At 36.9% G+C, this 17546-nt stretch overlaps 1 protein-coding gene across 2 annotated transcripts in view; it reads left to right on the top strand.

Annotated features, from left to right (window-relative positions):
• The window catches only part of ARIH1 (ariadne RBR E3 ubiquitin protein ligase 1), a 116794-nt gene that overhangs the window by 58273 nt on the left and 40975 nt on the right, over nt 1–17546 (top strand). For both annotated transcript variants that reach the window (XM_047797307.1, XM_047797308.1), the window contains 3 exons: nt 7748–7892; nt 16698–16790; nt 17263–17318. In XM_047797307.1, the coding sequence (XP_047653263.1) occupies nt 7748–7892; nt 16698–16790; nt 17263–17318 (294 nt within the window). The remainder of the gene's footprint in view (nt 1–7747; nt 7893–16697; nt 16791–17262; nt 17319–17546) is intronic.

Genomic DNA, 17546 nt, shown 5'->3' with positions numbered 1-17546 from the left:
CACTAGGTGGGTTAAGCATCCAGTGTTGCCAGGAGCTGTGGTGTAGGTCACAGCCACAGCTCTGATCCTGAGTTGCTATGGCTGTGGTATAGGCCAGCACCTGTAGCTCCGATTCGACCCTTGGCCTGGGAACCTCCATATGGCACTGGTGCAGCCCTAAAAGACAAAAAGACCAGACAAACAAAAATCATTATACTTAATGATCCTAGCCAGTGGTATACAAAAAGGGTAATTATAACAGTTGTAAGGCAGATGGTTAAACAGTTAATACTCACTGGTGATATGAATTACGTACAAAAAAAGAGTCTACAGGCAAGTTGTGAAATGATTTTAGAAAGAAAATTAATTTATCTCTTAGCATTTACATGCATATCTTTGACCCAGTAATTCTACTTCCAGGGGTAACCTAATAGAAATACACAAGTCTAAATTGAAAGTCATATGTAAGCATGTTTATAGCAGTATTACTCATACTTGCTCCAACCTACAAACAACCCAAATGTCTATAGATAGATAAGTATAGTTTATTTATATAGCTGTTTAGCAGTGGAAGATAAATGAACCAGAGCTACAAGTGACTACATATTTGAATCTTAAAAACTTGTATGTAGTGAAAGGAAGACAGATTCAGCAGAATACTTGTTTTCTGTATGGTTCTGTTTATATGACATTCAGAAACAGGGAAAAATAAGTTTTATTGTTTAAGAGTGCATATTTAGGTGGTAAAATCATAAAGAAAAATGGGGTAGTGATTATCTCTGGGGGAGAGAGAAGCTTGTTACTGAGATGTTTAGAGGGTTTCTAAAGTATTGGTAGTGTTCGGGTTCTTATCCTGGGTGCTCCATAGACCTCTTTATTCCCTGAGTTTTTATCACATTTACTGTTGAAATCACTTTGACTTACTGAAATTAGTTTCTTAAAATACCTGGCATAGTTTCAGATTTACCTTGAAAGTTAACATAGGAATGAAATTTTTTCCTTCCAAAAAGTCAGAGTTCCCGTTGTGGCTCAGCGAACCCGACTAGCATCCATGAGGATGCGGTTCCATCCCTGGCCTCTCTCAGTGGGTTAAGTATCCGGTGTTGCCATGAGCTGTGGTGTAGGTCGCAGACTCGTCTTGGATCTGGTGTTGCTGTGGCTTTGGGGTAGGCCAGCAGCTACAGTTCCGATTGGACCCCTAGCCTGGGAACCTTTATATGCCATGGATGCGCCCTAAAAGATAAAAAAAAAGACCAAAAAAACAAAAACAAAACCCAATACAAAACCTAAAGAGTCTTTTAATTAGCAGAATGTTGATAGTGGATAAAGCTGGGAGGTGGGTATAAGGAATTCATTTTATTGGTCTTTTGGCTTTTGTGTGTTTAAAGTTTTCTGTGATAAACGAGTGCGGGAACCTTTCGGGAAGGTGGCGTAGTTTATTGTTTCTCTTATGCTTTTGTTAATTCAAGCCTAGGTGGAGTTTCACTGTGGTAAGTTTCTTCATACACTTAACCTTCCTCAAAGCTCAAAACCAAAAGGATAAAGTATGGAAGAACAAATGGCAGAAAGGTTCTTAAAAAATTTTTTTCCCTTTTTCTTTTCTTTCTTTCTTTCTTTTTTTTTTTTTTTTTGGCTGCCCTGCGGCATAAGGAGTTCCTGGGCCAGGGATCTAATCTGAGCCAGAGTTGTGATCTCCACCTTCCTTAGCTGCAGCAACAGCAGATCATTAACCCACTGCGTTGGGCTGGGGATCAAACCTCTGTCCCTTCTGCTGTAGAGATACCTTTGATCCCATTGTGCCACAGCAGGAACTCCGAGATACAATTTTTGTACTGCAGCTTGAAAGTAGTATTTATTAACTTTTATGGCAGATGGTCTTTTGGAGAGCTCAGGAGGTTTTATTACCATGCTGTTTTTTAATTAGGTTGAGTTTTTCTGTATAGAGAAAAAATAATTTCAGAATCTCAAAAAGTATTCTTTTTCTATAAAATACAGTTTATTTATTTAGCTATAAACCGTATATAATAATAATATTAAAATGAGAACTAAATTTATTTTTTAATTTAGCATAAAAACCCCAAAACTTTTTTTTTTTTGTCTTTTTGCTATTTCTTTGGGCTGCTTCCACGGCATATGGAGGTTCCCAGGCTAGGGGTCTAATCGGAGCTGTAGCCACCGGCCTACGCCAGAGCCACAGCAACGTGGGATCCGAGCCACGTCTGCAACCTACACCACAGCTCATGGCAACGCCGGATCGTTAACCCACTGAGCAAGGGCAGGGACCGAACCCGCAACCTCATGGTTCCTGGTTGGATTCGTTAACCACTGCGCCACGACGGGAACTCCCTCAAAACTTTTAAAGTGAGTTTTTATTGGCCTATTTTAAGTCCTCATTAGATTTTTTTTCCTGACAAGGGCCAAAAGTTTTAGACAAAAAAAATTTCTATTCCTAAATTATTAGACAGTTAACTAGTGTTCTGGAATTATGAACTTTACCTACTAGAAGTTCATATGTTTGCCAGTTACGACATTCTAATTTTAGTCCTTTCTTTGAAAGAATACCTTTAAAAAACACAAATGCTATGGTAAATCTTTTAATTTGTATAAAGTTCACCTCCTACTTCAGGAGCCCTTTTTATTTTTTCGTTTTTACCTTTTTTTTTTTTGACTAGAGAAGGTATTGTTGTTGTTGTTTGTCTTTTTTGCTACTTCTTGGGCCGCTCCGCGGCATATGGAGGTTCCCAGGCTAGGGGTCTTATCGGAGCTGTAGCCACCGGCCTACGCCAGAGCCACAGCAACGCAGGATCCGAGCTGCGTCTGCAACCTACACCACAGCTCACGGCAACGCCGGGTCATTAACCCACTGAGCAAGGGCAGGGACCGAACCCATAACCTCATGGTTCCTAGTCGGATTCGTTAACCACTGCGCCACGATGGGAACCCCCCCGTTTTTACTTTTTAAATTTTTTTTTTTGTCTTTTGTCCTTACGGCCCGCACCTGTGGCACACGAGGTTCCCAGGCTAGGGGTCAAATCGGAGCTACAGCTGCCAGCCTGTGCCCCAGCAACGCAGGATCCGAGCCTCGTCTGCAACCTACACCACAGCTTATGGCAATGCCAGATACTTAACCACTGAGAGAGGCCAGGGATTGAACGCTCAACCTCATAGTTCCTAGTTGGATTCGTTTCCACTGCGCCATGAGTGGAACTCCCAGGATCCCTTTTTAAATTTAAATTTTTATCCATTTAACACAAAGTTTTAAAAAATCTTATAGTTTTAAAGGGGTTATAAATGAAAAATAATGCTCAAATTCTTAGTTCCAGTCTCATTCCCAAAAGAAAAATACTCTTACTTCAATGTTTCTTAATAACTCACTTATACTACTATACTATACTAGATCTACTGGCTTCTTTTTATAGAAAGTGAGGGTTAAGCTCTGAAACTAAGGTTTGTCTGTAAAGCCTGGAGAAAGCCTTATCATCTCATTGGTGTGTGTACTCTCTTGTTCCATTTTGCTGTTTTAAGGTTCATTTTCTTCATGCTTTATTATTTTTGCTTTTTATAAATATGGCAGTTTTTATTCATAGATTCAAATGAAAATCTGTTTTTTTGTGCCTTTGACATTTATGCTTAAATATACCTTTTCTAGAAGTGGAAAAGGTGACACCATTAGAAGCAGGTTAATGAGGCCAAAGGATGGTTGAAATGACAATTCCTGAAAGAGATGTCGATGCCACAAATCTTTTTTTGTGCTTTGTTGGAATAATTGTTACTGTTTTGTTGCCTTTTGAAATCGAAGTTTGGTACCCATTAAATGTCACAGGAGAATGTTGAAACAAAACCTATTTTGTTATTTAGAAGTGAAAGTGTATGTATATGCAAGTGTATATGTGGCAATACATAATATGTATTATATGTTTTTATGAATTTTCATATATGTGTGTGTTTGCTCTCTCTCAAGCTTACAGTAATAGATGATGGATGTATAAATATGTAACGGGAGCATTAATGGAGTATAAGGAGCATTGAACTCTGATAGCTCAAGAATATACAGTGGAAAAGCCCAGTATATAACTTTAAAGTAGCTTATTATTTGCTTTTCACATTCTTCTGTGAAAATAAGTACTACTTGAACAGTGGTCTTTTTATGAAGTATGAAGCACTAGTGGCTTTTAAGATAAACTCATAATGATAAAATTAAATATTGACATAGCAGACAAATGATGATGCCACTCAATTCAAGAAGAAACACTAGCAAGTGATATACACCCCACCAGCCATGTCTCCCCTCCCCATAACCAGACATAGTTATATTCCTGCCTTGAAATTTAATTCATATTACTTGGTATATTTCTTTCAAATAGTCAAGGAAAATGAAAAATTGGCTGTTTAGGTACCATTTTGTTTAACTATATTTCTATAAATATACTGAAAGAACAAAATGAACTGTGGAGGGAGGAGGATTTTTTTTCATTTAATCTTTTCAAATCAATTTTTATTTTATATTATAGTTGATTTACAGTGTTGTATCAATTTCAGATGTACAGCATAGTGATTCAGTTACACATATACATATATATCCATTTCTTTTCCAGGTTCTTTTCCTCTACAGTTTATTACAGAATATTGAGTAGGGTTTTCCTGTTTTATACAATAGGTCCTTGTTGAAATTATGCTTCTAATAATCTAGAGAAACCTAGGCCATGTGAGATATAAGGTGGGGTACTGTAATCATGCTTTTCTTCCATTAAAGGAAAAATGACACTGCCATTCTGTTTTTCTTTTCGTCAATATGATTTCTCAAAGGATGGGCAAATTTTGCAGGAAAGGAGGGTAGTAGTATCCTAGGATAAGCTTTGCAGCTGTTTACCAAAGTCAGTGAAGCAAGGAGAATATGTGTTATCTCATTAAACAAAGTGCCTGAGCTGCAGTGCTTCACACTGGATCAGTCGGTCTTCATTTTGGTCTGTTTTTCACAGGCAACGATATACATAAAAGTCAGCAAACTGAAGGAATTTTCAAATATATAGGGGCCATGTATATACAGTATGGGGAGTTAAGAATCCACCTATATTCTTAAGCATAGTATCCTGTAATAAAACTATCATAATTAGCAGAGATGGGCGAGTTTCCTTGTTCTCTTAAGAAAATTAAATGTAGACTCTAACTTGGGATCAAAGATAAACTGATAAAACAACAGAACAAGATTAAAAGGTGACAGAACTAAGAAAAAGAATAAAAGAATAAGTAGTAATCTTGCAGAAGTTAAAACCACATAAGCAACAGCAAGAAATAGTGCAGATTGGAGTTCCTGTTGTGGCTCAGTGGTAATGAACCCAACTAGTACCCATGAGGATGTCAGTTTGCATCCTGGCCTCTCAGTGGGTTAAGGATTTGACCTTGCCATGAGCTGTGGTATAAGTCATGGTGGAATATTATATACCAATGAAAAATAATGTAGACCCACACTACTTGACAAAGATGTTGTTACATATTATTTAGTGAAGAAAGCAGATAATAAGCCTGGAGTATGAAATTATATGAAACAAGCACCTGTCTGTTTGGCTGTATTTGCATAGAATGCTGTCTAGAATGTTTACCAGAGTATTAGGAGTTGGTAATCTTGTGTGGTCAAGTTTTGGATGACAAGGATTTATCCTTTCTTGAAAGCATGAGTATTTTTTATGAAGAGAAAGAGTTTGCTTTATTTACCTATTGATAATTAGTGTTAGATTCATATATGTTCTACCTTTCAGATAAAACTTGCATTTTTTTAGCGGTAACATTTGTAAAAAAGCATTTGATTTATTCGCTTTATATATTTCAATTAGCTGAATCATCAGGTATAACTTCATATGAGTTCCTCTTTTATACTGTGTTGACATTTGACATTTTTGATAATTTGATCATTTAATTGAAACATAACTATAGTCAGAGTATTTATAAAAAGATACTTTGGTGAGTTCCCATTGTGGCTTAGTGGTAACAAACCTGATTAGTATTCATGAGGATGAGTGTTCAATCCCTGGCCCTGCTCATGGGTTAAGGATTCGGCGTTGCCCTGAGCTGTGGTGTAGGTCACAGACGAGGCTCGGATCTGGCATGGCTGCGGCATAGGCTGGCAGCTGCAAGCTCCAATTCGAGCCCTAGCCTGGGAACTTCCATATGCCATGGGTGGGGCCATAAAAAAGACAAAAAAAAGTATATATTTATTAGTCTTAGAGAGTGATGTGGTTCATTTCATTTGAGTGGTTTTCTGGAGGTAACAGTAAATGCTTTGACACAGCCTGAATAAGACCTTCATTAAAAATATTGGAAATCTCTTTTGGGTGTTGATGGTTTTTTATCTTGAAAGCCTATTTATATACAAAGAACACTGTAGTTATTTAAACCTGGACTTCATAAGCTAAAAAGTAAATTCAGGAGTTCCTGCTGTGGTGCAACGGTGGCATCACTGCAGCATCAAGACGCTGGTACTTCCAGGCCTGGTGCAGTGGGGTAAGGGATCCACTGTTGCCGCAGCTACAGCATAGGTTGCAACTATGATCTGATCCCTGGCCCGAGAACTCCATATGCTGCAAAATGGCCAAAAGCAAAACAAAACAACAACAAAAAGTAAATTCACCAGATTCCACATTAGTATTTTTGTGGTTATATCGGTTCACAAGTTGAAAGTTTATTGCTTTTCCCTTTAGAATGTTGATATTTCAGGAGGCTAAAGATCATGTATTAACTGATTAGTGGGAAATACTGGGCTAAGTTTTTACCACTGTCTTTTGTCAAGAAGTTTACAATTTAGTTAAAACTCTGTATCTAGGACTTCCCATGCCATGCTGTCGATATCTTAGGTAGTAAACTACTTCTTTATATTTAGATAGATATTTATATGGGAAAAACTAATACATAATTTGATGTAAAAACTTCATAAAGATATACTTTTTTGTTTTCTCCTTTCCTAATGAAATGAAAATATTTTAAGAGACTATTTAGAAAGTTAGTCTTGTAGAGGCACATCATATTTTCTTTTTTTTTTTTTTTTGGCTATTTCTTGGGCCGCTCCCGCGGCATATGGAGGTTCCCAGGCTAGGGGTCGAATCGGAGATGCAGCCACCAGCCTATGCCAGAGCCACAGCAACGCAGGATCCGAGCCGCGTCTGCAACCTACACCACAGCTCACGGCAACGCCGGGTCATTAACCCACTGAGCAAGGGCAGGGACCGAACCCGCAACCTCATGGTTCCTAGTGGGATTCGTTAACCACTGCGCCACGACAGGAACTCCCATATTTTCATTTTTAACAATGATTTGTAGGATATAGTATGCTTTGTAGGCAGTTTACTTACTAATATATTTAAACTGGAATAACTAAAATTTAATCAGTAAAGTTAATTCATTTGTGTGAAATATAGCCTACCCTTTTAAAATATCATTACTCTTCATAAGGTACTGCTAGAGATAGTACAACTTTTATCCTTAGTTTTAGTTATGGTACTGTTAATAGCTTAACTTCTCAGGACAAAAACAAAGTATGTCAAAAAAAGTAACAAAAATTTCTCCTGCTTTCATACATATATATATATATATATATATATATATGTATTTCTGTTTGCTACAGTTTGTAGCCATACTACTCATTTCCTCTGAGCAAGAAGGGTTATAGTCTTGGTTTAATCACTTCATTGCTTTTCCCTGTAGAAAATCAGGTTTTTGGAGAGCTCTAACAGTTTGCTCTTGCTGGGCTCTCATCCTTTCTGTTTAAATAATGCAGGTACTTTGATGGAAACCTGGAGAAGCTCTTTGCTGAGTGTCATGTAATTAATCCAAGTAAAAAGTCTCGAACACGCCAGATGAATACAAGGTCATCAGCACAGGATATGCCTTGTCAGATCTGCTACTTGAATTACCCTAACTCGGTGAGTATCTGGTAGTTTAAGGTTAGCACAGACTCTGTATTTCAGAAGGTAAAGCAGCTTTTCATTTTTTAAAGAAAGGAAGATATGGGAATCTGGGGTTGTAGTAATTAAAGCAGTCATCTATCAAATATATTAAGGGAGAGAAAGAGTAAGCACTTGTTCTCTCTTCTTGCCCATTTGCTTTTTAAAGCAGCCACTTGTCCACATTGTCATTACATACCTAAGTCTTTTCCAGGTTTATTTTACCATCATAAGAGAATTGTGTAATAGGTAGCCAGGAAATAGAATTATTTTTCATCCAAATTATGATAGATTTAAAACTAAGTTTTTAGAATAAATATCCAAAACATTTATAAAATGTCCTTAATGCTAGTTTGACCAGGTAGCTTCTAGGGTTCTTCATAACAAAAGATTTTCACACATATAGTTCCATTTAACAGAGATTCTTAAGTACAAATGTTGTTCTTCTTAAAACCTATTGAATTTAGATGATTTACTTTGGCATATCTAGTGAGGAAATTTAAGGCCTAAATAAACACAGTCTTCCTATAAAGGCACTTTATTAGTATCCATAGGAAAATTATATTTGTGGCCAAAATGAAAATTTGTTTAGTTACTTGGAAGTCACCTCTTAAGGTGTTTCAATGTATCTAAGAATAATTTAATTCTATAATAATTATAATTATCTTGTTTATAGACTCTGCTTTAATAGTTAAACAGCTTTTTCTGGTAATCACTTTATACTAGGTCTTTATCACCCATATTGTATACGTTAACATATTGGAGCTTTTTCTTTCTTTACTTTTTGTTGGGGGGCTATGCTGGTGGCATGTGGAAGTTCCCCAGCCAAGGATCTGAAGGTTTTTCATTGTTTATGTTAGTTTAACATGTGTACCTCTAAAGATTTTCTTTTGAAGGGAACTGATTTGTTCACACATGCAAGTGCTTAGAAAAGAAGTTAAAGAAAATTAATTATGTGCTCATTAATGGAAAATCAGTAGTAGGTAAAATGCTGAATTGAATTTCCAGATTATCTAGTTTTGACCATTTGCTTCTTGGCTTTGGCTAGTTAATAGTTTAATCTTTCCAGGTTTCAGGTTTTTTGGGTTTTTTTGTTTGTTTGTTTCATGTTGTTTTAATCTTTCAAATAAGTTGAATAAGAAATTCTTTCAAATCTATCAGCCTGGGAATTGTACCATTTCCCCCTAAATCCCATTCTAACTTAAGTATTTAAAAGGAACAATCAGCACCACTATTAAAAATAATTAGGGAGTTCCTGTTGTGGCTCAGTGGGTTAAGAACCTGACTAGTATCTGTGGGATAAGGGTTCTATCCCTGGCCTCTCTCATTGGGTTAAGAATCCAGCATTGCTGCAAGCTGCAGCATAGGTCAAAGATGCAGCTCAGACCTGGCATTGCTGTAGTTGTGGCTGTGACGTAGGCTGTTGGCTACTGCTCTGATTCGACTCCTAGCCTGGGCACCTCCATATGCCATGGGTACGGCCCTAAAAATACTTCGGCACAGTGGGTTAATGATCTGGCTGTCTCTTTAGAGGTGCCCTTTCCATCCTGGGGCCCAGGAGCTTCTATGTGCTGTGGGTGTGGCCTAAAAGGGAAAATAAAACAACATTAAGTTTTGACCATTTTGTTATCTTTAACAGATTCTCTTTGCCAGTGACATTTGTTTCCCATTTACAGTTTATAAATGTTTCTGTGAAGCAATACTAAGACCCAAATAATTTGTCCCAGATTAGGCAAGATTTCCTTATTCCTTGGCATTTCCCCTCCTGCTCTGTTATAGCCAGCTCCTCCTCAGTTTAAATCTTAAATGTAATTTGAGTACCAAAGGTAGCTACTTACAAATATACCCTGTAACTTTCTCTGTACCCTTGGTATTGTTTGACAGAACAAAGTAGAATTGAAAGTCATCTATAGAGATTTGCAGTATAAATTGTGCTTGTACTTGTAATTGATAGTAGAGAACCTACTATTCATTCATTCATTAATTCAACATACCAGGCACTATTCTAAATGTTAAAAACAGTGGTGAGTAAAGCATAATGCTTACCTCAGATAATTTACAGGGGTAAGCTGGCAGATAAGTAAAGTGACATACTCAGAAAAAATGGTGAGTGCTCTGATGGGGCATCATACCATGGGGTTGTGTTAGAGAGACACCCAACCCAGTTACTGATTAGAGGCCTTCCCACAGACATTGACATTTGAACTAATCTCTCAAGTTAGGTAAACTAGAAAAATGTAGCTAAAGGAAGAGAATGCAGTTCCAAGAATGGTAAACAGTGCTAGCTTCAGAGAAAAGAATGGAAAGGTGAGTTTGGAATTAACAGTAGTTTACTGATGATCTTGGAAAGTTACTTTGACTATTGTGATAACATGGAAAGCCAGACTGCTTGGGCTGAAGAGTCATTGACTTGAAGATTGGAAAGGAAGTGGAGGCAATAAAATATAAACAAATTACTCTTTTAAAGGAAGTTGGCTATGTAGGAGACAGGACAAAAAAAAACCAATAGCATGGGTCTGAAAAGTAAGTGTTATGGAAACACAATCATAACAATGAAATTAGGACTTCTCATAGTTTTTAAACTAATAAAGAAGAATAATTTTAACCTCTTCATTTTGCGCATAAATGCTACCCTGAGATTCTTTGTTGAAGCTTTATTAATTGGATGTTTTCTTTATTTAGATTGTATAACTCCTGTGTTTTCAGTTTCCATTAGTCTCTTCAAACACTGATACTTACCTTTTATTATTATGCATCTTCTATACCTTTGTCCTTCTAGAAAGCAACTTTGCTACACAAAAACAGGTTTTAAGTAAATACTTCTGATAGTTTAGTTTATAATACTTTGAAATTAACTATTTTGGTGGTTTTTTTGTTTTTTTGTCCTTTTGTCTTTTTCTAGGGCCACTCCCGCAGCATACTGAGATTCCCAGGCTAGGGGTCTAATCGGAGCTGCAGCCATTGGCCTATGCCAGAGCCTCAGCAACGCGGGATCCGAGCCACGTCTGCAACCTACACCACAGCTCTTGGCAACGCCGGATCCCCACTGAGCAAGGGCAGGGATCGAACCCGCAACCTCATGGTTCCTAGTCAGATTCGTTAACCACTGAGCCACTACAGAAACTCTGGTCTCTTCTTTGAAAACAGTTTCCTAGAGAGTTCCTTGGTGGTCTGGTGGACTTGGCACTTTCACTTCTGTGGCCCTGGTCTGGGAACTGAGAACCCACATCAAGCTGCTGAATGCTGTGGCCAAAAAAATATTTTTTAATAAATAAAAATAATTTCCTGAGACTTTGGGACACTTTTTAAATTCAGAGAGTGTTTCCCCATCCCACTCTCCCCTTGTGTTGTGGCCAATTCAGGGGATTCTTAACCCTGACAGTAGTTACCATATAATAATGTTCCTTTGAATCAAAGCATAATATCTAGCTATATTAAACCCTCTCTCTACTAGAAAATAATATAGCTTGGGCTACCGTATTTCATTTTTGTGAAGTAAATTTTATTTAAGGATAAGGTATGTTAGATAAATGCATTAAGTTGAAGATTGCATAGCTTACTCTCTGGTTCCCCACCCCTGGAGCTCCTCTGAATCTTTGTGCTCCTGGGAATACTGAATACACCTGACCTAATTACTGCCTTGTCTTCCTTTTTAACTCGTTCCATTTTACAGATGAGGGAACTGGCGCCCTTTTTATTTGCTCAGTTTTTATAAACAAAATGGCTTCGGCTTTAAAGATTATATGGGCAGCTTCTGATGGAGGGAAGATCATTCTCAATGTTCTTACAGCTGTTTGACATTAGTTGCTATGTGTGTAAATGGTGGAGATAAAAGAAGCTTTTAAGAATGTGCATTGTTCTTTGACTACTTTTTCTTCAGGACCGTTAATTTCTGTTGATAATATTTTTTATATTTTCATGTATTCTTCATCAGATACATTTACAATATACACAGAGATAAGTTCGATGAATAGATAATCTGATCCCCTGAGTCAGGCCCAGGGAGCCAAGTATGTAAGTATAAGTTAGTAAGGAAAAACAAATTTGTCAGAGGAGGAGGAAGGAAAGCAAAATGAGGAATTCTCTTGTGGCGCAGCAGGTTAAGGATCCGATGTGGTCACTGCAGTGGCTTGGGTCACTGCTGTGGCATGGATTCCCTCCTTGGCCCAGGAGCTTCCGCATGCTTCAGGCACAGCCCAAAAAAGGGAGGGGGGTTGGATAAGACAGGAAGATACCCTGATATATCCATGATGACAAAACTCTTGAGCACAATGGCTATGTTGTATACAGGTTAGTTTTTGCTTTACCTTCAAACATATGAGTGTAATTTATTTCTAATTTATCTTGTTTAATCTTATTATTACGTATTTAAATTTTAAAAGTTATTGGAAAGAACAAAAGGCTTTGTTTTTGTCTTTTTATCTTATAGTGAACCCTGATGTAGAAATTCTAAAAGTAGAGATGTTACTTACAGTGATCACTTAGTAACCATTGTAATAACCTTTACTCTCTCAGTCTTAAGGATTCTTATTTGAAAAAAGAATAAAGCACTTGAGGATGTGTATGAGTTTTTAAGTTATGAGTAAAACATTTTAGAATTGCTATTACATGCCTGTACTGTATTTGTCCTTTGTAGAATGTCCTTCTCATTACAGCCTCAAAAACCAAATAAACTACATTGGTAATCTGGCAAGAGGTTAGTGCCAGATCTCTTTCACTACTGGGGAGTAATGAGAACAGATTTTTGTTTCCTAGAATATTTTTTAATATGTAATATTGATTTCCCAAATACTTAGCTTCACTCATTTTGTGAATGACCTAGAATCATTTTCAGTCCCTTTTTTGAGGGGGGTGGGGTCTTTTTAGGGCTGCATCCACAGTATGTGGAAGTTTCTAGGCCAGGGGAGATGCAGTTGCCAGCCTACACCACAGCACGGCAATGCCAAATCCTTAACGCACTGAGTGAGGCCAGGGATTGAGCCTGCATCCTCATGGATACTAGTCAGGTTTGTTGTCTCTGAGCCACAGTGGCAACTCCAAATAACACCATATTTTAAACTTGATGTTTTCCATGTCATTTAGTCTGTAAAACCAGTCACAAGACTCTGGTACATTTTTCTTCCATGACTACTTTCCAGGCATTTTTCTATCATTGATATGATATGCTATAATATAATATCTTCAGTATTTGCATTTATATCATAAGCAACATCAGAAATTTTGTAAGCATACTGTAAATAATAGCCCAATGGAAATTGTAAAAGAATTTAAAATGCCACTTATAAAAGGCTTGGAAGAGCCACAAAATTAATAAAAGAGCTTAGGGATAAACTTGGCAAAAAGTATGAAAGATCTTACTTTCATAAGGAAAGTAAGGGGAAGTAAATGGATGACAAATATTTGGAAAAATAGAATAATAATAAAAAGAATAGATTGATGGGGATAGGAGGGGAACTAATCCTGCTAAATTCAGGAATAAGCACTGCAGTGGAAAAGGACAGAGTGAAGTATACATGAGGATAATTTAGTATATAATAGAGGAGGAATTTTAAATAAGGTATATTATATAATAAATGCTGTTGGAACAACTTGATAGCCATTTGGGGTGGAATTCCTACCCAAGTCCTTATATCAGAGTTAATTAATTTAGAAGCCCTAAATTGTGAAACTAACACATTGTGCTACATATAAATAAATAGCTTCTCTGTTGCAGCAGAATGTAAACATTTAAACTGGGAGAAGATATTTTCCATACTTAAACCAGTTTTCTAAATAAGTAAAACTCCTCGGTTAATCAGTAAGAAGAAAAGCCTAGGAGTTCCCATGGTGGCTTAGCGGAAACTAATCTGACTAGTATCCATGAGGACACAGGTTCAATCCCTGGCCTCGCTCAGTGGGTTAAGGATCCAGCATTGCTGTGAACCATGGTGTAGATTGCAGACTCAGCTCACATGGCTCAGATCCTGCGTTGCTGTGATTGTGGCGTAGGCCAGCAGCTGTAGCTGTGATTTGACCCCTAACCTGGGACCCCTAACCTGTGAGTGGGCAAAATAGGTGATGAAAGAACACAGAAAAAGAAATATACAGCCTTAAATCTTTCTTCAGATGTTTAAACTTCACTCACAAAAAGAAATTAAAATTATAATTATAATTATAATTATAATTATAATGGTAATTGATGGAGTTCATTTTCACCTGTTAGATTGGCAAAGATTGAAGAGTTGGAATATTTTACTGTGTTGACATGGGTGTGAGAATTAGGTTCTCTTCAGTGGTGTAAATTACTACAACCTCTTTGAACAAAGCTTTGTAATAATCAAGTTGTAAATATATACTGTTATAATTTCACTTGTAAAAATTTGTCCTGAATACATGAATTTGATCACAAACATCATCAGTCATAATCATCATCATCATCATCAAGAAAACCAGGAGTTCCTGCTGTGGTGAAACAGGATCGATAGCATCTCTACAGCACTGGGATGCAGGTTCAATGCTATGTAAGGCACAGCGGGTTACAGGATCCAGCATTCTCTCAGTTGATCCCTGGTTTAGGAACTCCATGTGCCACAGGGTGGCCAAAAAAGAAAAAGATAAAGAAAACGAGAATGCCAAAGAGAGTTTGTGGTACTTTTTTGTATGTATCTATACTTGTGTTCATTAGAACATCTTTGGAAGAATATAATATGTAAATATATTGGAAATAGGGATTACTTCTGGGTAGCGAAGTAGAGGATGAGGAAGACTTCTTTTTCAACGTAAGTTCATTGTTAAATAACTGTTTTTAACCATGAGCCTGTATTACTTAATTCATTTAAAAATAATTTGGTAGCAAATATTATAAAATATTCATAAACTAAAATACAGTAACTATTATCTTTTGAAAGTGCAGTCCTCTAGACTTTTTTTTTTTGTCTTTTTGCCTTTTCTAGGGCCATACCTGCGGCATATGGAGGTTCCCAGGCTAGGTATTGAATCAGAGCTGTAGCTGCTGACCACAGCCACAGTCACAGCAACTCGGGATCCAAGCCATGTCTGTGACCTATGCCACAGCTCACGACAACGCCGGATCCTTAACCCACTGAGCAAGGCCAGGGATCAAACCCGAAACCTCATGGTTCCTAGTCGGATTGGTTAACCACTGAGCCACGACAAGAACTCCAAGACTCTCTTTAATATTACTTAAAATACCTCTTTTTAAGGTCCCGTTATAGAATATAGTATACTTCATTTAACTGTCTATCAAATTGGCAGTATTTCAAATCATGTAAGTAATGTTACTATTATTCTGTTCAAGTAAATATTTTAGTTTCCATAAGATTTTATTTATTTTCTAGATCAGCTATGTTCCATGCAGTTCCATGAAGTTCTGTATTTATGTGACATTTAAAAAATAATAGCTTTATTGAGATATGATTCACTTACCAAACAACTCATCTATTTAAAGTGGTCTTTAATATACTCAGAGTTGTGCTGACATTATCACAATTAATTAGAACATTTTTATAACCTCAAAAGACCTGTATCCTTTTATTGTCAATTCCCATTCCCCCCTGAAGCTTCCCAGCCCTAGGCAACTGCAAATCTACTTTCTTTCTCTATGAATTTGCCTATTACGGACATTTCATATAAGTGAAATCCAATAATATGTGGTATTTTGTGGTTGGCTTTTTTCACTTAACATGATGTTTTCAAGGTTTGTCCACATTAGAATAGGTATCAATACTTCTTTCTATGGCTGAGTTACACCCCGTTATATAGATACTCTACATTTTGCTTATTTGTCAGTTGATAGACATTTTGAGGTGTTTCCACTTTTGGATTATTGTGGATAATGCTTCTGTGAACATTTGTATACAAGTTTTTGTGTGGGGGACGTGTGTTTTCAGTTCTTTGGAATGGAGTTGCTGGATCATGTGGTAATAACTGTTTAATTTTTTGAGATACTGCCAGAATGTTTTCCAAAGTTCCTGTACCATGTTACATTTCCACCAGCAGTGTATGAGATTTCTAATTTCTCCACATTCTTGTCAACACTGTTATCTGTCTTTTTGATTATAGCTGTCTGTCCTAGTGGGTATAAAGTAGTGTTTGATTTGGCTTTGACTTAGATTTCCCTGATGACTAAGGATATGATGTTGAGCATCTTCTCATACTGGTACAGACTTGTCTGTGTTTTCTCAAAGTTATAAATATCTACTATAAATAAATGCATTCCTGGAGTTTCCGTCGTGGCCTAGTGGTTAGCAAATCCGACTAGGAACCATGAGGTTTCGGGTTAAGATCTGGCATTGCCGTGAGCTGTAGTATAGGTCTCAGGCTGGCGGGCTATAGCTCCGATTTGACCCCTACCCTGGGAACCTCCATGTGCCGTGGGTGTGGCCCTAGAAAAGACAAAAAAATAAAATAAAAAATACAAAATAAAATAAATGCATTCCTCATTAGGTATTTGCTGTTCAGTGTATTTGCATGTATTGATTTCACCACCTAGAAGTTCATTTTAGGAGCCCATTTAGTCTTGTCAAATTAGACATTTTAGCCACTATAAGAAATATGACTTAATAGAGCCTTAATAAGGGAGTTCTCTTGTGGCACAGCAGGTTAAGGATCTGGTGGTGTCACTGCAGTGGCTTGGGTTGCTGTTGTGGTGAGGGTTTGATTCCTGGTCCAGGAACTTCAACGTGCTGTGGGCATGGCCAAAGAAAAGAACCTTATTGAGTCACTATGTGTAGTGATTTTTCTGCTAATGTTTTTTTTAAAGTCCATGTATTATTTTTGTTGCAGTATTTCACTGGCCTTGAATGTGGACATAAGTTTTGTATGCAGTGCTGGAGTGAATATTTAACTACCAAAATAATGGAAGAAGGCATGGGACAGGTAAAGAATGCAATTTGTTTTTTAGTTTTTGTTGAGTTTCCTACAGTGTTTAGACTCTTACACAAACAGTTAAAGCATTCTGGATTGTGAATTGCATGGGGAAACTTTTTCCTAGATTAAAATGACTAAAAGATAATTGAGACTTTTTAAATTTACAGTGTGGCATTCCAGTTGAAGATACAGTCTGGGTAATGTATTTTCGGCAGGCATTAGCATTTATGTTTATCAGGTTAAACTTGTTTAGAACTCTTGTTTTGTCTCTTGCTTTTCTGTTCAAGTTTTATACTGAAAAACCAATCGTTTAGGTTAGCATTTTTAGTTACTTTATGGTGATAAACACATTTCCTTTAATAGAAGGGGCATAATTTAGGACCTATTGATGTTAAGGTATCTGCAGAACCAGTAAAGTGCGTGGCAGTGGTAAGCATTCAGTAAATATTTGTTGAATAAAGACATTAAATTTCTTTTTCAGACTATTTCATGTCCTGCTCATGGTTGTGATATTTTAGTGGATGACAACACAGTTATGTAAGTACTTTTTGTATATTCTGCATGTTGAATATTGATTGATTGGCTAAACCAAATTAATTTTTGCCCAATACTACAGAGGAGGTGAAATTTTAAAAAGTTGGAAAAGATTTTCTAATTTGCATTCCTTTGTAGCGCACAAGTCTGCTTTTAACCTAGTTAAATGCCCAGTTAATATTCTGGTAAACTTGGCAATACTAGATAGCTAGATTTCAGTAAACCTTGGAA

Source organism: Phacochoerus africanus, chromosome 9 (assembly GCF_016906955.1).
Source record: "Phacochoerus africanus isolate WHEZ1 chromosome 9, ROS_Pafr_v1, whole genome shotgun sequence".
In the NCBI taxonomy this organism is placed as follows: domain Eukaryota; kingdom Metazoa; phylum Chordata; class Mammalia; order Artiodactyla; family Suidae; genus Phacochoerus; species Phacochoerus africanus.
The sequence above is the reverse complement of the archived record's forward strand: the minus strand, read 5'-3'. Positions and strand labels throughout refer to the sequence as shown.